Here is a 27,749-nt window from a genome sequence, read left to right as displayed (position 1 = left end):
AAACTGATCGGGTGGTGGGAGGCGATGATGCTTCCTTCCTCGTCCCTTTCCTCCTTCCTGCTGGCTGGAACTGGAGCCAGCTTGGACCATGAGGAAGAAATCATATGTCAAAGGTGGTATAGACAAGGTAGAAGGAGCCTGAGCACATAGTTCCCTCCCATCTCCAGGCTGTTTCTCTCCAGTCTTACTACACATGGAAGAGAAATTGTTTTCTGTTTTGTTAAGGCTTCTACTATTTGGGGTTTTCTGTCCCACTGGCTGAACTAATTCTAACGGATTCACTTGATAAAGACTCCCTCTGGAGGGTAACGAAGGAAAAGCCGAGCAGAGTAAGACTTAGGTAACTATAAAGAAAGGGAAGGGAAAAGATACTATGGTAGTGAAAAGTCTACAAGTGGCTTGTTTAGCCATTTGAAATGATGAAATAAACTTAAGTTACATGAGCATAGGTAATAATTAATTCCCTTAGTGTTCCTTAAATGGTGTTATTGCAGAAGTCCTGACTCTCATAGACCGTTTCTCCAAATCTTGGTGATAATCCTCCTGAGTAGTTGTCAAAATTGTAGACAAGTTGTCTTGGATCTTTTTCAGGTCACATTGGTTACTTCGTTCTTATGGCACCTCTCTTGCCTCTCACCACCTGTTCTGGTACTCAGTGTCCAGGCCCCCACTTGGGGGCCTACCCCACGAAGGCCTTCCAACAAGCCATCACATTGACAAGAACTTAATGTACAAATTCACTCTAAGATTGCGGTTTTCAGCCCTGGCTGAGCATCAGAACCTCCATAGAGCTTTGTAAAAATGAACACATCTCGGCTCTACTCCCAGATGATCCTGATCCAGCATATCTAGTGTACAGTCCAGGTATCTACATTTTTTGAAAGATTGACAGGTAATTCTGATGTGCAGCCACAGTTAAGAACCACTGCTCCAGGGTGCTAATGACTGGAAATGGCTCAATGCAGTATCGTCGACCATACACACGTTATGGGTAAAAGTCACTACTGGACATACTTCCATCAGTTATCTCTGCTCAGTGGCATACTGCATGGTTGCAAATGGCTGTTCCTTGTCCCTGGGAGAGCTGGAACTTTGGGTCTTTCTTTCCCAACAATCTCTGATGCACCAGTTTGTTACCACACTGTGGATGAGAATGTCTCGCTTAAAGTGCTACCTCTCCCAAAGGCATTTGTATTTCAACAGGAAATAATGCTTTAATTTAAGGGAATGGGCTCCTCCTAATGGCAGAATTTTAGGAATTAAGAAAGTCAGCTGAGTAGATATTTTGGAAAAGGGACTTTTTTCCAGTTCCCTTAAACATAATCATTTAAGCAACACCAATTCTACTTGGTTTTAGAAGATTAGGCTTCTGGGAAAAAAACCTTACCCTTCATTTGTCCTCATATCCTGTTTGGAATCTCCCTCAGTCCTCACAGACACTTTCTCCAGCACCCTTGAGAAGCAATGTCATTCATCTCTAATTCAGCCATAGTTAGATGGCAAGAACTTTTGTTAAAAGAGCGCGGGGTTGGGAGAATAATAAAAAGTGCATTACACTATTGTGAATATCCTTTCATGCCCGGACTCTGATCTTAGAACACAGAGCAGAGGGTCACTTAGAGATCAGTCTTCTATTATAGCACAGAAACAGGCAGGCTAATCAATATCTTTATACATCTGGCCATCTTTTACAAGCCTGGCGTAATTAAGATTCTACAATGTCTTAGGTAATCCTTAATATTTCACTGATTTTTCTTCTCAACTGTTTAAGCTGTTTCTTCTTACTTTTATCCTCTCATTCCAGATTCTGTACATACCTACCTCATACAGCTATTATAAAAATCGAACTAAATAAGAGGTTTGGAAGGGGTCTAAATTTTTTAAAGCTCTATACAAATGTATAGTAATGTTTCTATAAAAGGAAATATATTCTTTGTGTAGCAGCACTTCAAATCTTTGATGGAGAGAGGAGAGAGAAAGATTGACGAGGTGCCAAGAGGCCGATGCTAAGGACTGGCATGAGGACCCTGTACTTCGGTTCCTGCCTTCTCCACTTACTAACTGGGAGACTCGAGCAAGTCACTTTGATTTCACCATCAAGAGGAACATGATCATTTTTTTACTGCAGATTCTTATTATAGAGGTAGTGGTCAGGATTAATGAATCAAGGTGTATTAGAAGATTAAGAGTTCATAGATTTAAAAAATCCTGCAAGAAGAATCTGGAAGGGAGGTTCAGATACAGCCCAAGATCACAGTGATGAGCTAGAAATGGAACCCTGGTATCTGGGACCTGATCCTCTGTTCTAATTATTAGCACACTTCCTCTGCTAAGTAGGATAAAAGAAAGAGCTTTTATTTTTCCCCATTACAAAAACACATTGAATTATCTATGGAGATTTTTTTTTTTTTTAACCACTGCAGATTTATTTATTACTTTGGAAACAGGGTTTGTAATGAGGGTATTCTCACATCTTTGTCAGTGTGAACTGTTCTCCAGGAACAGGCAGAGAAACCACTGAGATATAAACAAGACAGTGGGCTGAGTGCCACCTCTACTAATTGTTTATTTTCTTTCCAAAGTGACAGGAAGTTGTTGGAGTTTCATACCTCATTTTATATACAAATTGAGGTCCCGGGGGAAAGTATCCTTCATGTGAACAGCTTTCCCAGTTACAAGAGAAAACTGAGTAACAGTAAAACCCTCAGGGACATCATTTAATATTTCCAGCATTTCACATGAGCTTCCGACACTCTGGTCTTCAAGGGGAAAGCTGATTTATACCTTCAGTCGTTAGACAATGTAAAGGTGAGGTCAGGCATAGGCATCCTTCATCCCTTTTCCCGGTGCTCAGGGGTCCCTTGGGCAAGGTGGCATCAAAGCTTTTCAAATGGTAGAGGTCACAAGAGTGACACCATAAGAGGTAAGAGAGCACAGCCTCCTTCCTCTACCAGTGGGTCTGACACCCATATATCTTCATATTGCCGTTGTTTCCACTTGAAAAATTACATGCAGTTGGTTTTACTTTTCCTTCCCTGCCTATTTTTAAAACATGATTTCCACCCCCAATCTAAAGTGTAATTTATGTCAAGAATAATGGTTATGTGTTTCTGATTATTTTTTAAAAAGGCAAAACCTTTAACATAAACGTAGGACAACAGGTGTCTTGTTTTATGGCCTTGTACCTTCCCAACCCTATAAATTAAATCATGTCTGTGCTTTCTGTGTCTTTGCACTGATCTGAAGTTGTCTTTCTAGGACATCCTAGGAGTTCTGTGCTCTGTGGCACAACATCTCCCACATGGTAGATTCCAAATAAATTTTATGATTTTATCTGCAGGTACTTTATCCAATTCTGGTTATGCCCAGTGATACAATACTATTCTGTAAATTGCAACCCAAGTTTACACCCTGGGCTTCCTACCCCAAATTTCATTACTGAGACTGCATACCCTTTGTTATTTGTGAAATAAAACAGATCTCCAGTGGAAAGAGTCCTCCTTATTTTTGTGGGTCCCCTTGCAATGCAGGAAGGACTTAAGCAGAATTAAACCTATGGTACAAACAAAGTACAGTATTAAAATTGCACAAAGACTACAGATTATTAAAATACCCTTAAAACGATACCTAATTCAAATATGGCTTTTTATGTAATTGTTTTTAATAAAATTGTTTCTCTTTATTCTACACTGATTTCTCCTTTCTTTCCTGGATTCCTTTGCCTTATACCCTTTACACCAAGCTTAGGAATTTTGTATATTCAGCCACTCAGAATGGACACCATTATATAAATACAGAGACATGTGGCTTTGTTGTAAAATAGTTTTACCACTGTATTTTTCCACTTTCTAATGATTTTATTTTCATCAAAATAATATAGATATATTAGCTTTAAAAAATCAAATAGTACTACAAGCAGTCATTCCTTCCCATTACCAGAGCACTACTCTCCAGAGGCAACTCCCTTTAATTCTTTCATCAGTTCTGGTGTGTACTTCCACATTTCTAAGTAATATTATTATGCGGCTATTTTTTTTGATTTATCAATTTTAGACATTATCTATTGAGCTCATATAATGGCAGAGGAGGATTTAAGACTCTTATCTCATCCCAACCCTCACTTCTCCTCCCTTCATCTTCCCAACATGATTATATCATAATTTTGAGTTAGTTTAGTTTTAGGGTTTATATGATTTTAACTATGCAAATTGTATTTACTGCTAACCCTTATAAACTTCTATGATTAAATTTTATTTCCTGTTTTATCTAGAGTTGGAAAATGCCATGGCTTTTTCATTTGATTAGTTTTCTAAGTCACCATCCCTAATTCTTCCCAAACTTTGCAGCAGGCTTGTTATATTCCTCCGGCTGCTCTTTTCTACCTGGACAGACACAACAGATGACCCATCAGTTCTATTTTGTTCTTGGAGCAGCTCTCCTGAAGGCTCTGTCCTCCTCCTGACCCTGAGCTGGCTGCTCTGGAGGCCTGCTGCACAGCTGTCACCCTGGACTTCCCTTTGTCTCTTTTCCTTTGTCAGAGCCCCACCTGGATCCAATGTCACCTTCTTTCTTGATGGACTTCCTTGTTTTAGTAGAGCACATCCTCTGGTGACATCTTGAGAAAGGTTGCCTAGGAGGTAAATCTCTTGAGACTGTGTATATCTGAAAAATTCTTTATTCTACCTCCATACTTGATTGATAGTTCGGATGTAAGAATGCTAATGGAATTTGGAAAGTTTTGTTTTATTGGCTTGAGTCTCTGTATATGACCAATTTTTTCCCTCTGATTCAGAAGCTTTTATGGGCTTCTTGTTATCCGTTGTGTTCAGAAATTTCACAGTGATGACCCAAGTGTGAGTCACTTTCATTCATGTGTTCAGTGTATGGAGGACCTTTAAATCAGAAGACTCGTATCCCTCATTTTGAGAAATTGTATTGTTTCTTTTATTATTTCCTTCCTTTTATTTTCTGTGTTCTAATATTTTTATCTTTTCTGTTTTCTGTTTTCTTTTTCTTGATCTTCTTGCCCTATTTCTTAAGATTTCCTCAATTATGTCTTCCAACTAATCTTTTGATTTTGTTTTTCATTTTGGCTACCATTCAATTTTTGAACATCCTTTCTTGTTCTCTGATTGTTCTGTTTTTAAGCATACTATTTCATGGATGCGATATCTTCTCATTTTTCTAGGAATATTAATGTTGGCTTATTTGTTTGGTTGGTTGGTTGGTTGGTTTTAATTTTTTTTTCTGCTCCCTAAATTAACTCTGTTTCCTCTGAGTTCCTTTTGGTCTTTGTCTTTGATTTGGAGGTTTTTCTGCAAATGTCTGCTGATCCTTAGGCCCTGCTTATATTTAAAAGTGAGGCACTAAAATGCAGATTGAAATTTCTGTGTGCCAGGGTGGCATATATGTCAACTCATGGGCTGCACTTTAGAAAGCCTAAACTTGAAAGTGCTGGGGGCACCCAGCCATTTCCCATGGGGTCTCTCAAACATCAGACTCTGTTGGTCTTTTCTCTGAGGTCATTAATTTTTTTCCAGAGAAGGATCCATGAATCTCCCGGTGGTGCCATTCTACACAGCTACTAGGGTTCTTGTAACCGAGCAGAAAAAGGAGACTAGGGGCCTCAGTGTTCAGGACATAGACCATTACCTAATTCACCTGTTCCAGGGTGCTTCTCACTCTGCCCTGGACTATGTGTCCCAAGTTTGGGACTCCCCTGATTCAGTTTCCCCACATTAATTAAACTCCTTGTGCCAGGGTTAGAGAAAGATCGTTACCTAGCTATGGGAGTAAAAGAGTGATATGATGCTGAACTGGAGTCAGAAAACTGTTTCTCTTCTCAACTCTGCCACTGATCAATCACATTACCTTGGGTGATGTTACATAATAATATCATCGAGTGAGTCACATAATGCCATAATCTAGTGAGACACGTAGTCTAGCTGGCTGTGCTTTAGTTTCCCCATCTGCAGAATGAGTGGCAGGGTCCTTTGCTTCATCACCGCTGAAGAGCCCTGTAACATCTCTATCTAAGAGTTCTTTATTAGGGTACCTTATGTAAATGGCAAAATAAGTGATGAAATAGTATTTAGAAGAATTTCCTTGACAAGTATTACTACCTTCTTAAATTACACTACTTTTGAGCCATTAGTCTTACTTATGGAAATCTTTGCTTTGGTAAGGTAAGATGTGCAGCTCAGACTCCACATCAGAGGCCCTCCAGGCCCTATTCCTACGTTCCACGGAGTTTGGCCCATGAGTGGACCTCAGACAGGAGGATCACTCACCTAGGTCCCTATCTCTTCTCTAGCAATGCCAAAGATCAGATCACACTTCAGGGTTGACATCTTGGACAACTCCCAGGCCCTATCTGGCAATATTGGTACTAAGAACCATGAAATTTGGGCTGGGAAACCTAGAATTAAAACATTTTTTATCTTGACTTTACATTATGACTATAACATTATTCATTATGTAAAATGTTTGTATAGCATGGTGTAGCCCAAACCATACTGGATTTGGAGCTTTGAAAAACCCTGAGTTTATGTCCTGAATCTTCTTTTTGGCTATGTGAGAAAGTCACTTATCCTCTCTGAGCCTGTTTCAACTTCCGAAGGCTGGATTGTTGAGACCCCTCTGTCTATATCAGAATCAAGGAGGTGCCTTAAAGGAAAACATTTTATAAACATTAAATAAAGTGCTATCCAAATGTTAAATATTACTGTTATCATTGTTACTATTGTAACTATTTGGCTAGGGAAGCCTGAATATCATGCTGCCTCTCCTGTCTGCTTTGTCACACCCAGGCAGTTCCACAATTAGAGTTGGCTTTCCAAAAACACTTTAGTTCTTTTTTTCCTCTAAAACAAATGAATCCAGAACCAATCTACCTTAGCCATGCAATATGTGCAGCCTCTTTTGTTCATGAACAACCTGAAAGTAATAAACTGGTATGCCCCTGTGACAGAGAAAAATGTTAGAAGGAAATGGGTTTCCATCTCAGACTTCTAAGGTGCTATCCCAAACAATAACAAGGGGAAAATTTTTCAGCTAAACATACCTGACTTGCCTTGGCATCCAATATGCCACCCTCCTTGCCAGGCTTTGTTACTTATATACCTGCCTTTGAGAAGGGCTGTTCGGAAGAGCTACTCTGCTTTTATCAGACATACATTCTAGGGACTTTTAAATAAACTTATATAGAAATACCGAGCTGCATGCCTTCCAAACTTTGCTATTTCATCCGTCTGTACCAAGCACCGTGAAGCAAAATGGATGTGCCTTCAGCTTTCTGCGGTCCTGGAAAATGAACCAGTCCACTTAACAATAAATGGTGGTTGGTTCAAACACACATGACTGGTCTAGTGAAGAGGAAAAGAAAGTTGAGCTTAATGAAGTCCAGTGTCTGTGTCCCTGTTCATGGACAGGAAAGGACGAGTGTTTTATAACTGTTTATTGGAGTTAATGGTAATAAATTCCTCACTTGTGATGCATTAACTTTAATGTTTTCATTACTTGGTGATTTAGGTTTTCCCTTTTCACATTGTAAATCATTGTTGCCCCAGCAGCCAGAGCAGGTCGCGTGCCTGCCATGATGTTCATAATGCTCAGTGGGGAAAAGAGTGTTCTCTCTCTCTCCAGCATGGTCTGACAAAAGATACTTTGGCTCATCCCGATTTGCTGCTTTCTAAATAAGCAATAAAGACAGACAGACAGACAGACAGAAGCATCTGACAGCAGCCTAGCAGAATGTGACAGGGCCTAGTTCACATCCTAGGGAAGGATAGTCTCAACGGTAACTTTCCAAATATATTTGGTGAAGTCTCTTTTTTTTCTTTTTCTTTTTTTTCCCATTTGCTGAGTGTGAGCCCTTAGTTAATGAGCTGTGCAAATAGATATTGAGATTTAGTGTTTTTATTTTGCAATTACAGACTTGATTTGGTTGGAAACTTTTGGGTAGAGAAACATCACCCTCATTTTCCCCCTAATTTTTTTTCCTTGCAACTTTAAACTTGCTTGAGTTTTGTCAGATGAAACAAGAATCAAGAAAGATTTTAAACTCAAATGTATAACTTAAAAGGAAGTGATTTTTGCCCTAAGTGTTCCTTATCACAGCCATCATCTTTCTGTCTCCTGTCCCATACTGCTACACAGAAACACCCAGGGAGCTGGCTGGGAGTGAGGTCTGGTTTTGGGAGTAGCCTTTTGTCCACTGGATGATACATACCAGGTCAAAGCCACATTGCTAAGATCATTGCATTCCCATCAGGTTCTTCCTGATGGGGTATGAGAGTTCTCATTAGATCACCCACCCTGAAATACCCCCGGAGAATCATGATAATTAGTTCCCGAGTCTCTTCTTTTTTATTTTCTGCTTTGTTTGCTTTAAATGTTTTTTCAGTGCAGTGCTCTGATGATATCCGAATGTCTTTTACTAGAGGGACACAGAGGAGGCAAAATTATCATTCTCTTCCTCCTTGAAATCTTTTGATTTGGAGAGTAACTAAAATAGAGACTCCAGGATTCTACTACACTAATCCACGTGTAGTCTTGACTGTCAACACTATTAAGTGCTCACACACAGGATGTTCGTGTATAGAATGCAAATTAATGTACCTTTGGAAGTTCAAAGAAAAAAATACCATTTTTCAGGGACATAAAAGATCAACACTGGGGGAACATTATAAGAGGCCAAGTTCTCAGCCACTCAAGGTCTGTAGCTCAGACATTGCTATCAGTAGCTATTTTCCGAAGAGTATTCAGTTATCCATGTGAGTTGTCAAGAGTTTGGCTGTCTTTTGTCTATTTATGGCTTCCTCTGAACCCCATCCTTTGATGCTTTCCTGAAGATAGATAAAAGTCTGAGGTGAATAGAATTGGTGTCTCAATGAAGCTGTGAAATTGGCTCAGAAATTTAGTTCTCTCCAGTTGAAACTCATGGTATTTTTTCCTAAAATTTTCCCCCAAATCTTCTTTGCCCCTCTTCCCATCATTCTTAGTACTGTTATCCATCCCGACCTCTGCACTCCCTACTTCCTCCTTGCTCTCTTGGTGAAAGCTTCCTTCCTTTCTCTTTTTAAATTTCATATTATCAACCTTAAGATTTAAATAGTGAATATACAGCAGAACAAAAATTACTGTGTGCGGCTTGGTTGAAAATGATTTATTTAACAAATATTCACTCCCATATTGCCTTCTTAGATCACAGGTCCCATTCGGCTGGAAATGGTTTCAGTTCAGTTTAACAAACACTTATCAGGCACCCACTGTGTATACTAGGCCTTTGGAGCTATGACGAGAACCAGGTATACAAATAATGAATTGCACTGCCCTCTGTGAAAGGGACCATATTTCCCAGTGGCAGCTCTTCTTTAGGCTTTAAGAAATTAAATAATTAGCACCAAACTCCTGAAAGTTTACTGTGTAAATTTTAGGGAAGAATTCTTCTTAATCCCACATCAGTTCAACAATGGCTTAAAGTACGGCCCTCCTCCGTGATGGGTCTCAGATCCTCACATGTTCCAATTCCTTCTCAGTCTAATTCTTAGTCTCCTTACCTAGGCGGTTGTGGCGCAAACACTGGCCCATCCCCCTAGGTGCACAGCTGCGTTGGAGTCTTCCCTGTTCTCCCATTTCAGTCCAGGTACTATGGTGTTTTGTTCACTTACTTTCTTTCTTGGTGCCATGTCGCTTCCTTTGAATGCAAGATCTATTTTTACCTTCCTTTCCATTTCTAGGCTGTCCTCCCTACTGCCTCATACCCAGACCCACAGCTACATTTATTTTCCCAGGAATAACCCTTTTTCTATTTCCTCGTTCAAGTCTTTTAGCAGCCTTACATAGTGATTATGGTCTTTTATAAACCTAAGCAAAGAGATGAGAATGGAGCACATTGGGGATAGGTTTAGGATCTCTGGGAATAAGACTGTGCTATAACAATGCCCTATAGAAAATGATATTAGAGCACAGAAGATAGAGTACATAATTCTACATGGGGAAAACAGAGAAAGATTCAGAGAAGATATGACATTTGAATTGGTCCTTGAAGGAGGACTCCGTACTCAGAAAATGGAGATAGAGAGGAATTGTCCAACAGGAAAAACAGATGAGCAGAAAGCCTGCAATGTGAGGTATATGACACGTTCCAGAAGACGAAGTCTGTTACTTACAGTAGCTGGAGTATTGGGAGGTATGGGGGTTGAGAGGAAATGAAACTGGGAGGTAGAGTGAGACCAACTATTTAAAGTTTTTCTATGCTGGACAGTTTGAGTTTCACCCTATAAGTAATGGAGAACCATTAAAGGCTTTAAGCAGGAATATGATATGACCACATCCATGTTTCAGAAAGATGATTTCTGACCACAGTATGGTAGAAAGATAGAAGGTAAACCAGTTATAACGTGATTTGAAACCCAGGCAAGGCTCTTTTTTTTTTTTCTGTCCTGTTCTCCATGTTCTCATCAGGGTCCAGCGGAGTAGTAGTAAATAGACAGATTTGAAAATGCTATTTTGTCATCCATTTTTAAAGATATGCTCTCAAGTGACGCACGTATAATGGTGATCTGCCTTAAGATGAACACAGTGATCCTTCAAGGTGTGCAAAAAGACAGTTTGGCATTTTGAATTCTCCCCTCCTCCTCTTCAGAATCATAAGACTATTTGAAGCCTTTTGCTGCCCATATTTACATCAGGATTCTCCCTTTTACTGTTGCCATTTACTGTGGTTTGGCTGCTGACGAGACTTCAGGTGGTTTGGATCTTTGAGGTTCGATATTAAGGATGGATTTCTAGGATAAAAATAAAACTGAGGGTGCTGGGTTACAGATAGGTGTGATTAATAAAGTCAAAAGACACAAGAGGCTTCCTGAGTTTAAACAATTTATATGGAGATGACAGGAATTCTCAGCCTTTTTCCCACCATAACACATGTCCACTGACATTCATATGCTCGACCCACTTCCAGGGAACACCCACAGTTTTGAGGAAACACAGCTTTTTTTTCCAAGAAAATATTGATCGCTACAATAATAATAGTACATCGGATATGATTAGTCACCATGGACTGTAGCATAAATAATATAAGCTGTATGTTACTTTAATTGACTTTTTCCCTTAAGAAAGCATATCAGAGAGCAAATGAATGGTATTAAGAAAAACCTTGAATCTGTTCTTATTCTAAAAATGAATTATTCAAAATCTTTACCCTTTAGATCAACACCTTTAACTGATCAAAAGACACCAACGTGTCATGATATCATAATTGAGAATCAATGATTATTATATTGAACGAGTCCTTCTTTAAGATGAACTATTTACATCTCAGACGCTGATGATTATTGCCATTTATTTAGATGCTAGAAATGGGGTGTTATACTTGGCATTGGAAGGGCTTTTTCCTAATACTTTAAATTCTTATAAGTAAAACCCTACCGAAAGTGAAAATATGGAAGAGGAGAATCCCCTAACACCACAAGCCTCTTAGACAATTAGTACAGTGTCTTTTCGTAGGAGCCAGAGGTTCTTCATTCTCCATGAATATTCATGGTTTCTGTATGTTACCTTGTAGCTTGGCATTATTAAAGGAACGTTTTATGAAAAGAAACCAATTTGGATATTTGTCTTACAATTCTTCTCTTTTTAAACCGAAGCTTTTCCCTTAAAGAGGAAACAAATCATGTCCAAGATCGCTTCATGAACCCTCCACTAGAACAGGGCTTCCTTTTTCTAGATATCACTCTTGTGTCAGAAGAGGTCTTACAAACCTGGGTGACCAAGCGGCATTTTTTGAGAACTCCAGGTTGCTTTCTCTTCTATTTCCTTTACCCTGTATATCCTTTTATTGCATAGTTTCTTTTATTTTGCTCTGTGTATTCGTTTACCTCTTGGATTTCACACAGACCTGCTCTAAAAAGCAGTTCCATAGGTTAGTCAGCCAGTTCATTGAAAAGTAAGTAAAAAATATAAGCTCTTAAAGTACTTTTGACGTCAAGTATTAGAATAACTATACGTCATGTCTGTTTCTTTTTCCATATTTAAGTGGGGTCTCTTTTGTGGGAGAGTGAAGTAGAAAGACCCTATCTTGCCTCAGCCATTTCTAAGTGTGTTTTCTCAAATGAAGCTTGGGATGGTAGAAGGTGCTTGGGCTTTTCCAGCTGAGCAGCTTCAGCAAGTCCCATAATTTCACTACACTTCAGTTTCCTAGTCTATAATGTGGAGCTGATAATAATACCGTATAGGACTATATGGAATTCAAATGAGATGTAAAAATGCTTGATAAAATGTTAAAAAAAAAAAACTGTTCTTTATTTTTTACCATTTTTATTAAAATATATTCATTTTAATTATTTTGTTCATCAATTCTGCTTTTTTCTCAGTACTACTGGACTAGAATCTATCACAAATTTTCTTTATTCTCAGTACAAGATTCCTTCCACAGATTTTTACACTGGCCTGTTATCTGGATTAACAGATTTTTTCAAAGGCCTTTAAAAATCGGGAGGGCAACAAGAGTCCACCACGATCTCCTGAACGTTGTCTCCTGTGTTGGTTTGCCAGCTACGAATGTGTTATTTTTACCATTTTCTGATGCCTTTTAGTCTAGCTAGCTCTAATCGTACTTGTTTTGTTTCCTACCTTCTTGTGTGACAGTTTGTTGAAGAACTTATTATTGCGTTCACTCCCTTTCATCTGCTATTCGATTTATTCCTCCATGAAATTAAAGCTGTTTGAGTGGCTTCTGTATCTTTGAAACTTTTAGATCTTAAGTCTGTTATTAATCATTTAGAATTTTTTTACCTTACATGTGTTGGTCTACATTCCTTAAGAAGTGAAGCAAAATGACCAAAAAAGTGTGAGGAATAAGTGTAAACTTAGGCGAATATCAAATGGAACCACGAAAGTTAAAGACTTACATAAGCCTGTCCCAAGGGACTAATAGAGGAATAGTCATTGAAACCAACTTCCCTGTTAGCATCAGGCTCAGAAGAAGAACACTGCTTGCCAGATACCTCAAACTGACTGTCATGTATTGACTGGTTCCAGAAAATTGAGAAAAAAGCTAAAAGTAATCCAGAAATGCAAGAAGCTGAGGAAAAACAGTAATGAACATATGAAAGAAAGCCACAGAAATCAATTGCAAAGGAGAGAGAGGGGGTTTAATGAACAGATTTGGGATCAACGACCACCAGACAGGAGAATACGGCCCACACACCCCATTTGCAATAGCCTCTTCCCCTTTTTGTTCCTTTGAAACATCGCGAAGTGTGTTTTCGTCACTTGTCTGCGGTGCACACACACCGGTGGTCTGCAAGTGAATTGAAACTGAAGATGGAATGAGACCATTCTCAGGCTTCAAATATTAGATTTTCTCCAACCTCATCTACCCAACTCCCCGGGTCTTTTATCAGCGGTACTGTAACAAAGGAACCCAGTAAACTTCGCCCTTCCTAAAATTCACCCCTGGTAGCTCTCAGTCTCTAGGCTGGAGTTGGTTTGGTCCCTGTTTCAAACAAGTGAAAAACAAAACACAAAAACAAACAAAAAAAAACCCTCGAATTAAAAGGAAAGGGGAGGGTGGGAGAAGTCCACAATTTAAGGGGGAAAAGACTTGGATAAAAGATTTTTTTTTTTTTAATTACAGATTTTCATTTCAGGTTGAGTTAGCAAGAAACCAAGCCAGCCGCCTGTAATGAAAGTTCTCAAGCACCTGGTTTGTTCTGCAGGAACTGCAGCCTTTCTCAGTGGAAGGCGTGTGGCCTCTTGTGCCATTAGCCTTGCGCTGCAGTGTTGCCAACTGATTTCTCCAATTCTCTTTTCTCGGTGGGCTAGAACGCAGCTGATTAAATAGGCCGTGACTCACATAAGCTCCCGTGTCTTTTTTATTGACTGCTTTATGGAAATGTATCACACTCCAAAGGGTCCCCATTGTTGTTGCGGTGCGAAGCTGACTGAGGAGTCATGTTTAGCGCTGAGAGATGGAATCCTGCTCTGTCGTTTTTTATTGCAGAGTTGATGATGGGTGGGATACGAGGTTTAAAGGAATCTGGATGAGGAGAGAAGGATGTCTGAGAATTTCTTTTATCTTCATCTGGCATGGAAGTTGGGTGGCCATCACTTCTGAGTAACACACTTCTCTGTTGATCTTATCTTTATGGCCCCACATCCTTCAGCTAAGTGAATCTTTTCTTTATACAGGCTGTTCTGAGAGATTTAGTTAAGTGTAGTGATAGAGAGAGATTATGACACTAATGTAATTGTTTTGTACTGATATAATGTGATACGCCCTTAGGTTTATCCAAGAGGGTCATTTATTCCCAATAAACCTAAGTCATTTTTATTTTTTTCATTAAAGTGGTGATATCTTTTTTCAGGTAATGGACAAAAAGTCTTGACTTTTTAAAGAATTAAATAGAAATGTCTTTGCCTTAAAATAGCAATTGTTTGTGGCTTCTTCCTATTTTTATTATTATCTTGCAAAGCATTTACATACTTCTATTATGTGTTAAATACCTCTGCAGATCTGTTCTTTGGCCAGTAGGTGTGAATTCAGGCATAGAGAGACTCCTCCTGCCTCATCACCCCAGGACTGTGGCTAACGGCTGCATCTTGACAACTGCCAGTTCTTGATCAATAGGACCCTGAGCTGACACAGAAAGAAAAGATGGCTTGATTGCCACAATAGCTTCCCATCTTGACAGATTCATCTGACAGATTATGAAGCTGACGAGCTCAGGGTAAACTTTACATTGAGAACAATCGCATTATTGTACTCACCACACAGTGCCTTGCGCATACAAGATAATCAGTAGAATAGAGATTGATTTGATTCGATTTCCTAATTTTTTTCCGTAGCCATTTCAAACTTCACCTATAATCCACTGCTCACAAGAGAAACCAGGCCACAGAGTTTATCAATACAGATTCCCTCTAATAAGAAAGCGATATAACACATCTTACAAAAACACAGCATATAAAACACCGTATTTCCAGGTATACTACTCTTCAGAATCTCGTTGGTACATGACCAAGAAAGAAAATTTAGCATTCAGTGCCCAGTTTCAGAAAACCATGTGTGACTTTAGAGGGAGAAGGTAGAAGGTGGCGATGGTGCTGTCCTTAATCCCCTAGAATTAGTGACTCAAAGTTCAAGCGTCTCTGCTGCATGATGTCTTTGTTTTCTTGGTGGTAGCATTCCTGGGTTTTCGGGTTGGCGGGGAGAGAAAAGCGTCATGCTGATAATGTACTGAAAGTAAATGAAATTAAATAAGCGAAGCAGCGCTCATCACTACTTCCTTCCCCCCTGGGTAATTCAATTCAAGCTCTCTCTCTGATGGCAACTCACAGGGACTGTCTCTGTCACCCCGCTGGGGCCTGGAGTCTTAACATCTAAATAAAAGTTTCACTCAAGCATTTTTTATGCTCCTGCCAGCAGGATCAGTGAGCTGGTGTGGGCACATTAATGTAATATTCATACTCACAGACTCTCCCCGCACACAAGGCAATGCCTTCCCATTTTCATAATTATACATGTTCCATAAAATGGCATTTAGATTTGCATTAAAAAAGGTTTGAATTCTAATAGAACGTTTAACATGTCTTTTATGATTCAGACTCTGGGCATCTTTAACAAGTAGCTGTGTCTCTAAAATTTAACAAGACCTTAAAAAAGGAAAAAGGAGGAAAAAAAAAAAAACCTGTGGGATAAAGAGATGGAAACTCCAAGCTTAGGGGGTCCTGTTTCTCTCATTGAATTTTTTGGCCTCTAGAAGCAAATTTGTAATAGCACTGCAGAGAGGATGGACTCTGCTTCAGGGGCCTTCTCAACTGTACTGGGTCCTCACCCCGACACCCTCAATAGGATCTGTTTCTGTTTTCCTGGAGAGCAGTGTCAAAGAGATATTAGAATTTTCAGAGGGGTGGAAAAAATGAAAAAATCCTAGACAAACGAACTTTCCTTTGCTGCTGTTCATCTCATGCGTGCACCCTGAGACCCATCTGGGAGGATTTATAGCAGCCAGTTTGCTAACTGTAAAACACACAAATGAAAATAGGCCATGAACAAGGAAGTTGACAATAAGGACAAATAGGATAAAGGATCAGGTGCGTAGACAGGCTAAAAAAAATTAGAAAAAGAGAAGCTCTTCTGAGATACATGTTTAAAACTAAGCTTGTTTATTATGTAACACAATGTTACATAATAAATGCTAAACAAATGTTAAAAGTAAATAAATAAAACTAAGCTCGGAACAGTTCTCTTAGAAGCAAAAGGTAATTTTAGTCGCATTTTAAATTGCCTTAAAAGATTATTTTTAAACAAAAAGTATGTAAAGTACTGAGCAAAGTAGCCACCACTGAATAAAAGTTATTGTAGGAAATATTCAAAAACCAACTGTGTAATTGAAAAAAAAATATTCCACCCAAAAAGTCTCAAGATATTATATAGGTTGTGCCTTAATTTTGTTTATATTTTGTTTGTTTTCTAAATTTTTTAAGCAAACCAAAAGATATTTGAGTTTGGGGATTAAAAAGAATAACTATCAGGATTATGCCAGCTCACTCCTTCCATTTCTTCTAATTGAGAAATATAGAGTTGTATTTTTAAAAGAATTTTGGGAGTTTTGTTGTAGCTGTTTCTTTTTATTTTTTGAAGAGTAAATTCCTCTTTGTCTCTGTCCTTTGCCCCTCCCTCCTTAAAATAAGTATAAACTTATATGGTGGAAGATGGGTTAGGATCTTGACTTCTCAGTAAATTCTTACCTAACAAGGCTAATTGAAACCCAAAAATGTTAGCAGCACGCAATTAAAGACTGGTGTCAGTTCCAGGATCTTCTCTTTGTAAAGGCTTCTACCATTCTTAGATTCTTTCCCATACTTGGACAAAACCAAGATTTGGCAGTTAATAAAATTTATATTCATTAAGGTGGCTTTCTGTTTGTTAAAAAAAAAAAAAAGTGTCTGTGTGTGTTTATTGCTCCCTCTGAGGTGACTGTGTTCATGGTGAACTCTGTCACTCATTAAAGCTTGTCCGTGCTGGTAGCTATTCATTTGACTTTTGATTATCTCAATGTGGATTACCCAATTTGGAGCTTCTATCCACAGCAAATTCTTAATTCTTGGGAGTTCTTTTCTTGCCAGTCAGTACATATTTAGGCTACCTCCCCTTGCACAAACTAATGCATGTTTAGATAATTTTAAGTGATTTTAGCATTCGATATAATTAGAAAGAAAATTTACTCCCCCCCCAATCATCTATAACTTGTTTTATTTTGTTTGTCTTTAAGTAATTGCCCTTCTGTACCCCTTCATTCATGTAGATTATTGAAAGTAGCCTAAATAAATGAAAATTCTGTTAGGTTTCAACAACGCATTTTGCTGTTGTTCTTTTTAGGAATGGAAGACATCACAAGAGGAGCTCAAGAGCTTGATAACATCATCAAGCAAGGATACTTGGAGAAGAAAAGTAAAGGTATTGATCAGCCCCATAAGATCTCAGACCATTCCAGGAAAGGAAGGGAAATGAAGAAAAAGAGGGCTGACATCGCAGTGCCTTCTCTAGGCCCAATACTGTCCTAGGTAGACGGAAGGCAAAAGGAAGGCAAGAAAAGTCTGGTGTTTGTGAGAGAGAGATGGCCCAAAGTCTTCAGCAGATTGTGAGCTTCATCAGGAAAAGGACCGGTTCCACCTTACTCACCTGGTACACAACAGATGTTTAATAAATACTCATTGAATGAATCAATGATATTCTTGCTCTCATCGCTCAGTGTGCTCCCATGAAGAATGAAACTGTGATTCCAAAAGGATAATTTTTATATCATGTGTGAAGCAGCCACTTTCAAGTTTCAGAGGGGCCCAAATCTTAACCTATCATTCATTTGATTAGAATAGAAACTACTAGGGCCCGAGTCCCAGGTTTAACACTCAACAGGCAAGTTGGCCGTGTACAAAGAAAGCCTGCCTTATGCCTGTGGCCTAGAGCATCATCTTGGTTTGCTAAAAGACACCGCATAAAGATATCATGAAGAATTTGAAAAGTACAGGAGGAGATTAGAACCTGAAAGATACAAAGGAAGATCAACAGCTGTGAGAGGTCAGAGCAGGCAAATCCTGTTTAGAACGTGGACCTTTAACTGAGTGAGTCCTCTGGACCCTGAGTCAATATGGGATAACCTGTGGGAGTGAAGGGAGGGCTTTACAGTCCATTAACCTGGGAAGTAAAACAATAACACACTGGACTGGACTGTGTGTTGTCGGATTTTACAGACCCTTCAGTGATTGTAGTTACCTGAATTTATGTCCCTTACTGCTGTTCCATTTAGATCATAGTTTCTTTGGATCAGAGTGGCAGAAGCGATGGTGTGTTGTCAGCAGAGGCCTCTTCTACTACTATGCTAATGAGAAAAGTAAGTGTTCTTCATTTGCACAGCAGCATCTCACTCCTGGATGCAAACACTTCTTAAATTCTTAAGCACTTAGATCTCGAGATAGCAATCCTTAACTAACACCCACAAGGAGACCTGTTTGGGAAAGAAATAGGCTTGGGTAAATAATACCTTGCCTGTTACCAAAACTCAGATGCCAATTTAGAATTTATTTTCCCTTCAACACTAGGGTACTGTGGTGAGCCTATCAAAGGGTTATCTTTTATTATGACTAATAACATTATCAAGGTTGAACACTTTGGCATTCTTTTTGTTAAAAAAAAAAAAACCCTCAAACTTTTTATAGACATTAATATTATAGTTAAAAATTGAAGAAGGAAAAAAACACATTAACTTCAAGAAAGATTTAAACAGCTTACCAAGGGCCCAGAAATAGAACCCTTGAGTCCAGACTCTCTAAGAGTGTGCTCCAAACTTTATTCTGCTGACTCTTGGGAAGTAGCCCAGTGGACATCCTTAGAGTCATGGAGTGTTGAGACTCAAATGGTTGCTGTACCCAAGAGACACCCTTCAGCCAGATGGCAGCAGCAATGAAGTGTTGATTCAGGCCAGAGGCAGCTTCTTAATCAGCCGCCACTGATTCAATCGAACACAACACTCATGAGCTGTCCCTAGAAGAACTCCCATCCATGCCTAATGCAGTTGCTTAGTTCATGAGAAAGAAGAGAAAATGTATACACAAATTGGACGCAGCTACAAATATATATAAGCTAAAAATTAACATTGTAAGTGAATGCAAACTTTCAAATTGGAGATACCCTCCTACAGGAACAGAACGCCCCAAGGGTAATTATACGAAGCAAGAAAGAGATAAAGTAAAATAAAACATTGATTTTTGTGGGGGCTTTCCTTGTGCTCTACTGCCTTGGTACATAGGCCAATGACTCAGAACAAATAAATCCTTTCTTTTCATTCCATTCATTTTCTGTTTCTCCCCTTTCTTCCTTCTTTCCCAGACTTATTCCTCTCCCAGTGCCTGGGTATCTAGCCTCAGGAATAATCAGATATTGACTCGGTTGCCTCTCATTTGGTACTAAGGTAGCAGAAGGAACTGCAGCATAGCTAAGTGATTTCGAATCCCTAAGATTTGCGCTCGGGCTTCGAGGTAATGGCTTCACCCTGCCTCTCTGCCTATATAGCAGGTATCACTGACCTTCATCTTGAGTTCACCATTTTAGATTCCTCAGAGCCTTTCCCATCAGGGGCAAAGTGTGAAGCCCTCCTTTGAAATGATAACAGCATAGCTCAAAAAACTGAGTAACAAAGTCCCTGCCCAACCCCCCGCCCACTCTCAACTCCAATAACCATAATTTCTCGCCTGAATTCTAGGTGTACAAGCCAGCCAGGTGTTATTTTATTATTTCAAACTTTCAAACTAAAATATAACGCTTATGCCTTTGAAAAATGTTCGTCATTTCCCTTCCATTTAAATAAATGGTTGGCATATCTGGATATAAAACCAGGTATCATGTTCGCTTTTCAGAATCCTTTACACTCAAGGTGAAAGAGGGAGAACAAGAGTGAGAGACTAGGAGACTTTTATTGACCATTTTGCTGTCAGAGTGAAATAAAATCTGGTGACCAAAGAAACAACAAAGCATTTTAGGGGCCAGTTAGAACAAGAAGAAATATCTTAACAAAAAAGATTCTGGTGTCAAGAAGCACTGTCGCATGGCTCCCTTCTCGCCAGTTACTTCTTATTGTGCCCGAGACATTTTCTTAGTAAGTATAGAGTATTTGTGTATTTCTTTTAGCTCAACCAGGTAAGGACGGAAACTTTTTTTTTCTTTTAATATTGTCATCTCACAGCCATCCTTCTCATCATCATCATCAAAAAGCACTTATTAAGCAGTTCATTCCACATAGTACAGGACACAAAGCACCACCCAGACACTGAGGTGCCTGTCTGCTACACGTTCTGCCTGAACCATGCAAGAGGACCCCTCCTCTTTTCCTATTTGTAATATTTTATTTTTTGAAAAAAGGGAGTGACAGGTGGAGTACTCTCCCCTTTCCTTCTCTAGAGTCCTTTGCCTTGTATCTCCTTCTTCATCATCTGATGATACTCAGCAGTACTCTCCTATGTCCCAATCTGACCTCTTGGAAGGAGGATAAAATACTGAGTTTTAATTGTGCTCCCTCTAGCATAAATTCCCACCTGACCAGCAGGAGGGGGAGAGCAGTCTAACCCAAATGCTACGTAGGGTATAGGAGGCGATCCTGGGAATTTAAAATGCCCCCTGAGCTGTTGTCCCTCCCCTCAAATGTGAGCTCTGCTGGACCTGATAATACTGTTTCAGTTCTATAATAGCCTTCAAGAGCCTCACGTTTACAGCCACATTCTCCCTGCTGTAATAATTCCTTCTTTCTGTTATTATAGATCTCTTAACATTCTAATAAATTCTCTGTCTCTGTTGTACTCTTTCGGCAAAATAACCTTTCGTGTTGCATTTCCCTAGCTTGGCAGTGATATCTGCCTCTCTGTCACCGTAGCCTGTTCTTAAGCTTCCCTAATAACCTTTCCTTGACTATTGTGGTTCCTCAGGGGTGTAACAGCTGTTTCTGTGCTTTTATTTTACATACCAGAGAAGATGCCTTCCCTTGGCATTTGCGTCTCTCTAGGGATACAGGGAGCTTTCCTGTCTTGCAGGCAAGCAGCCCAAAGGGACCTTTCTCATTAAGGGCTACAGTGTACGGATGGCCCCCTACCTGCGAAAAGATTCCAAGAAAGAATCCTGCTTTGAACTGACCTCCCAGGATAGGCGCAGCTATGAGGTAGGATGAACGGAGGCGATGGTGATCCTCATTAGTGTTGCATGTGGGCTGTGTTTGCTATGCCAGCTTCCATCCTTTCTTTGTTACCTGCTCATTTCCTACTAAGACCCTCTTCCTTGACATGTCCTCACCTTTGCTATGTCATGCCCTCGCTTCTCCTCTCTGCTACCACTCTCATCCTAGACACTACCTTTGCTTGGCTTCCGTCCCTTCGTCCTTCCCCTTCTCAGCCTCACTCCATAAGTGAGAGTCTTGCCTACGGCAGCACACAATCCAATTCCTCATTCATAGCCTCTAATTTCATGGCTTTAATTCCCATTCCCTTTATTTTTCAACTGATTATCTTCACTTCCTTCCATGAAATCCAGAAAAAGAAAAATTTGACTGTCGAGTGAAAAATAATTTATTTTCCCATATTCATCTCGCTATCTAAAATAATCTTTCTGTGTATAGATGCATTGCATATCTCCGGAAAGATTTCTAAGATATTGGTGACAATGATTACTGAGTAGTAACAGTGATAACTCAGGGAGCAGACCTGAGTGGGGATAAGAAAGATTTATTCTTCACTGTGTTCATTTTTAATATATTTTATATAATATAACATAATATAATATGCAATGCATTTATTACCTTTTATAAAATTAAAGCAATAAAAAATTTCTGACTATGGGAATATATTGATTTTCAACAAAAATGTATTTGTGTATATACATATTGTTTCCCGCTTGTTGGTAATTTTAATCTTATCACAATTTTACTAAAACAATTTAGAAAACCTTTAGCTAACTTATGAAAAAGAGAAAACCATGCTAAGGTTAATATTAACCACTCAAGTAACCCTTTACTCTTCAACTTTTTCTCAACATTCATCCTTTTATGTTTCTATAATATCTTAACTCTGTTTTGTTGAATGACCTAGGTCTTCATTATATAATTTAAACTAAGCTTTTCTATAGAATCCTTTGTAGATTAATATAATACAGTTGTATACACTGGAGATGTTTCTAAGTTATTTTTGTTATTCAGTTCTGATGGTGCCTCATACAGATAAAAATTTATATGACAAGTCTAAATCCATTTCCCTAGACATTTTTTATAGAAATGTGTTCTTCAGAAATCAAGAATGGCAATGTCTATTAATAAGTACTAAGCAGGATTATAGGTTTCTTATACAGCGTATATCTTTATCTTGTCCTAATGGCCAAATAATAAAAATGTTTTTCAGAAACAGTCATTTCAAGTTGATTCATTTAAAATAAAAAATTACTAAGGATTGATGCCTGACCGGCCTGTGAATCAGAATGTAGAGTTGTTTACTTCTTTTCTTTGGCCCATTGAATCCAAGTCATTATCATGGTCTATAGATTCTTCCTCTGTAATACCCTTTGGTTCTTTCCCTTCTTATTTATTCCCACAGCCATTACTATAGTTAAGTCCTTCTCACTTCACCCAGAGAATTAGTTAAATAGCCTTCTAGTGGATCTTCTGTCTCCAGTTTCTCCCTATTCCAATCCCTCCTACCCACAACTACTGAATCTCCCACTCCTTTGGCTAAAATTTACAGTGGCTTCCTACTGCCTACTTTTGAAGCCTGAACTAGTTTCATCAATTCTTCTCTGACTCTCAGCTCTCCAGCTTCATTGGTTAATTGTTCTCCAGTCAGGTTGATCTGCCTACCTTCCCCATACATGATGGTCTCATTCCAAATCTTTTGCACATGGTTCTTCCTACCTAAACTGTCCGACTCCCTCCACCAGTTTCCACCAACTCTTTTAAAACTCCAGCCAGAACAGTATTCAGTGAAACCCCTTGCCTTACTCTAGGTAACAATAAGTGCTCTCTACCTTCTCTCAACATTCAGCCATTATCAAATGCATCTACTTTATAGTGTTTCTATTTCAAGTGTGTATGTTGTCTTCATCACTGATGCATTATTCTTTGAAGTCAGAAATTTTGGTTTGCTTTCTTTTTTTCTGTAAAGTTTTAGCAAATAAATGTCTGATAAATGAATAGATAATCAAATGAATGCACATGGACATAAATTCTGCACTCAAATAGCTGTCAGCAATGGGTATTCAGAATTGTTGAAGGGAAAAATCACTTGAGTATTTTTGTCTTTTTTCAAGATATTAAGCAGGAAGAGAATCCTGAGCTTTCAACATAACTCTGAAATTTGACTCACAAGTTCTCTCCTTTGAACCCCTCTGTAGGATTCACGGAAATTTTAGTGAAGGTGATAAATTAATTCACTAATTTTTCTCTAGTTTACAGCTACTAATCCAGCTGAAGCCAGAGACTGGGTGGATCAAATAAGTTTCTTGTTAAAGGGTAAGTATCATTATCATAGAAATAATACTTGAGTGAGTTTTGAGTTGAAGTTATATGGCATAAATACAATCTATAGGCTTCCATATGTATTTTTTTGCCTGTTCTTCCTTCTGTCTTCCTTACCACATCCCATATATTATAACAACAAATAGTGCCATGTATGAATCAGAAAGAAAAGAAACCCTCAACCTGGAAATTACCTCTGATATCATTCTAGCTCATCCGCCTACCTACAGACAAGTCTGTATATTCATAACCACTAGAAAAGGAGATTCTAAAAACCAGCTCAGCTCAATTCAGTGTGTCCTAAGCCCTTATATTCTGGAGAAGACATTCACAGTATTAAACTTAAAGTCATCTAGATGTGATTTAGATCCAAAATCTTCTTGTTTTAGAATTAATAGAAAGTAGAAATCTAAACTCATCTAGGTAGCCTTCAAGAACATTGGCCATTTAAAACAAATTGCTATTTCCCAAGCCACAACAAAATGTTCCTGGCTTCAAGATGGGAAGAGTCCTGCCTAAAGATGTTAAATGACTGCTCTTAGAGTACCCTCTGCTGGCCAGCCTGCAGGCACAGCAGTGACAGATTGTCTGGGAATGGCCTGGCAGGTAGAAGTAGCCAACATTGAGTCTGTCACTTGGCATCAGATGATCCTCACGATGGTATACATCATGGCAGGACCCTGCCTCTGCAGAAAGACAGAAACACCAGCTTTGTACATGGTCCAAAACCTAGGGAGAAGCACGTCAACCTAAAAACACCACGCCTTTGCATCTCCATTTTTTTATTCTGCTATAAGATTTTATTGTGGATAAAAAGAAGGAAGCACCAGAGCTTTAATTACAAGAATTGCCTATTTTACTCATTTTACGCCTTTGCTATCACAAAAACAAACTATTGCCTCCACCAAGAGCATCACGTATAATAGACTGGAACTAGGCAAACATGAACATTGATGGCGAGACTACAGGGTACACTCTCATCTAGGTGCCTTGGATTTATGCGTGTAATATACCCCTAAGTGTGTAAACCTCAATAAAACTCAAAGCAGCTTTATTGAGCTGTACCCTGTGGTACTTTAAGAATCTCACATTGAAGAAATTATTCATTCCATTTTATTTTAAAACAAACAAAATAATAACATATGGTTTCAGCCACAGATGTGTCTTTGATCCCTTCCTCATATGAGGTGGCACCAGAATTCAGATGAAAATTGTTGCAGAATCTTTATTAAAAGCCTAATCAAGCCAAACAGCTTTATTGTGTTTTGAAATGAACGTTAGTTGTCTCTCCATCCTTTCCTTCCCCAGAGTACCCTGACTGCATTCTCCCATCCTACAGAGGTCCCTCAGCAGGGTTTCAGAGAGCACTCTGTACTACACGTCAGAGAATGAACCTTCCCAGTTCCCCATTAAAATAAAAAACCAATCTCCCTCTCCTGCCCTGGGCTCCCCGGTGCTGTAATGGCTCAACATCCTCTATGCGGTGACCCACTTTAAGGTCAGCCAAACTGTACAGTTGCAAAAGAACATGGTAACCGCATCGCTAAGCCATTCCATTTGGTCTTGTTATTACTGTTATGTTTTTCTATATCCCACTTCTTCTTCCACTTTTGTCTAGTTTTCTCTTTACAAACAAACTTGTCTGAAATTCTGCAAAGAGATCATGGGGGAGATGAGCTCCTGACAGCTCGAGTACCCTACGGAAGCCACCACAGTTCCCACAGCCCTGCGCACCCTGGAGAACCACAGGCCATCGCCCACCCTTCCAGTTTTCTACTTGATGAGCAGTGCGTGGCATACTGGCATTCCTCCTCTGGCCTACTTTCTTCCCTTCACCCCACGCACTCATTCACACACCATACTTTTCAGGGATGCTTCATCCTGATCGAGTTTTATTGCAAGGAAGGATTTATGTTGATGGTTTAAACCTGACGCAGTGCTCGTCTGGCCTTTTCTGTAGATTTCCTGCCACCAAGGCCCACATTAGAAATAACAGCACTTAACCTGGTGTTCCATTTTCTTTTGACATGTTTTATTCTCATCCCTCCTCCTCCTTCTCCTTTCCTTCCCTGCCTTATTCTTTTATTTTTCTCCCCGTCTTGATTCATTCCCACCTCTGCCCTGGCAGATCTGAGCTCCTTAACCATTCCATATGAAGAGGAGGAAGAAGAGGCAGAGGAGGAAGAGATGTATGATGATATCGATGGTCTTGACACGCAAAATTCTGGCTCCCAAGGCAGACCTGTTATCTTGCCTGCGAGTATGGGGCTAACACAGCCTGCAGAGGAGAAAGAAGAAGATATTTACGAAGTCTTACCAGGTGGGAAACTTTATCTTTTAATTATCTTGCTCTGGTTTCAGAAACCTTGACCTGGTAGAAGAATATAACTCTGAAAACTCCAGAGGAAGCCAGATCTCTAAAGGAAAGAATGTAAGAAAGCTTCAGTGGAGCGTCCATGATTCCTAGTACAGAAGCTCTCTCATGCTCTGGGAGCAAGATGAATTGATCAGGGAGAGTCTTTCATCTGTACCATGTGAAGTAATTTATTACATATGTCAACAAGGTTAAAGAGTCAAACATACTCATATTGGTTTACTGTGAGTTTGGGGGTGGGTCACCAAAACTCTCTAGTTTCAACTTCTTTTCTGTGTAATTGTAAGAATAATGGAAAGTTGCCTCAAAATGACGAAGGATATTAAAAGTCTAAAGGAATATAGAAAAATGCTGACACACCTTTGCAGTAATCCAGTAAAACCCTGATGGAGCACAACTCATTGTTACCTAGTTCAGATATACCATGAATCAAATTGTGTCTCTTACCAATAACCCTAACACGTTTCCTCTGCCCACCATTACAGCAGGTAGGTCTACTGTGCATATTTCTTCTCTTCCAACTGGCGTCTCAAAAAATGTGTAGTCATCACCGCTTCCACAGAGCCACTTCTTGTGGGGATAACAGCAGCTGTTGAACAGTGCAGAGCACAGTGGGGGTCAGACTGTAGAAAACCGAAGCCTGCGCCTTTTAATTGTGAGGTAGTTAGACCACAGGAATGCTGAATCTTCAAGTCCATTCAGAAAGATTGCTCCTGTGGAAATTTGCCAGGAATTCAGTGCTCTGCTGAGAAATTCAAGTTAAGCCTAAATTTATAGCCATTTAAACTTCGATTTCAGATAAACTTAGAAACTAAGGTGAATCGAATGCTCAGGCCTCTGAAGACAGGTCTGGTTGCTAACATGTATCATGAGTAAGCGACTTGTATTTTAAGGCTTCCTAAGAAGAGGGTCCAACCCTGACAATGCTGCCTTCTTCTCTTCCCTGGGGGAGAAGCCACGTCACTGCTTCCTGAGCCCGGGAGAGGGGCTGTGGCCACACATCTCCTCCCTGAGACTTCACCCAACCACCAAGCAGAGCCTGCTTCTTCTCCTAGCAGCTCCAGCTTCTGCCAGGGCCAACTTCCCCAGCCTTTTTGTTGTGTTTTATTATGCAAATGATATCTTGGTTGAGGTCGAGCCATTTCTTGTGTCTGAAGTTTAAAAAAAAAAAAAAATGATAATTTCCTCAGCAAGTCATCGTCGTTAATGAAGTTTTACAAAAACAGATACAACCAAAGGAAAATAAAATTTCACAGGTGATAAATTTTTCCAATTTCCCTGGCAGAATTCGATAGGATTGTTAAATTAAGAGTGAAGGTGTCTGTTAGAAAGCAACGAGCAGTGATGGGTAATTTTATAGAGTGGAAAATTGAATCAAATTGCTACATTAAAACACAGCTCCTCTGAGAATCTTCCCTTTCACAGTCTGCTCCATTGCAACAGCAGGGTGCAGAAATGGATCTAATTCACAACGCTCCCTAAAAGGAGATGTACTCCCCAACTTGGCCAGAATCTTCCTAGCGAGCTCGCATTTCGCTCACTCCTGCCCAGGCTTGGGGAAATATCTGGGTGACACTCCAGTTTAGGTTACAGCTGTGGAAGAGCGCTCTGGGAAAACCTCCCGAAACCACTCAGCCTTCTGGGGAGGGAAGAAGGGCCTTTCGTGCACCCTGTTATTTCTCAGAGGAGCCAGAGAGGTAGGGGCTGATACACAGGCAAAAGGAAAGAGAGAGTAAAGGGACAGAGGCCTCGGAAAATAGGATGAGTTGACTTTGGGACCATCACCTTACCGCAGGTGGGTCAATGAATGTATGACTGACTTC

General features: G+C 39.5%; 1 protein-coding gene across 1 annotated transcript in view; it reads left to right on the top strand.

Moving 5' to 3' along the window:
* Nucleotides 1–27,749, top strand: part of SKAP1 (src kinase associated phosphoprotein 1) — a 245,162-nt gene that overhangs the window by 184,458 nt on the left and 32,955 nt on the right. The window contains exons 5-9 of the mRNA XM_039873716.1: nucleotides 17,390–17,467; nucleotides 18,318–18,401; nucleotides 21,091–21,215; nucleotides 23,483–23,546; nucleotides 25,681–25,872. Of these exons, the coding sequence (XP_039729650.1) occupies nucleotides 17,390–17,467; nucleotides 18,318–18,401; nucleotides 21,091–21,215; nucleotides 23,483–23,546; nucleotides 25,681–25,872 (543 nt within the window). The remainder of the gene's footprint in view (nucleotides 1–17,389; nucleotides 17,468–18,317; nucleotides 18,402–21,090; nucleotides 21,216–23,482; nucleotides 23,547–25,680; nucleotides 25,873–27,749) is intronic.

Source organism: Pteropus medius, unplaced genomic scaffold (genome assembly GCF_902729225.1).
Source record: "Pteropus medius unplaced genomic scaffold, Ma_sr-lr_union100, whole genome shotgun sequence".
Lineage (NCBI taxonomy): Eukaryota > Metazoa > Chordata > Mammalia > Chiroptera > Pteropodidae > Pteropus > Pteropus medius.
This window is presented reverse-complemented; position numbering and strand designations above follow the sequence as displayed.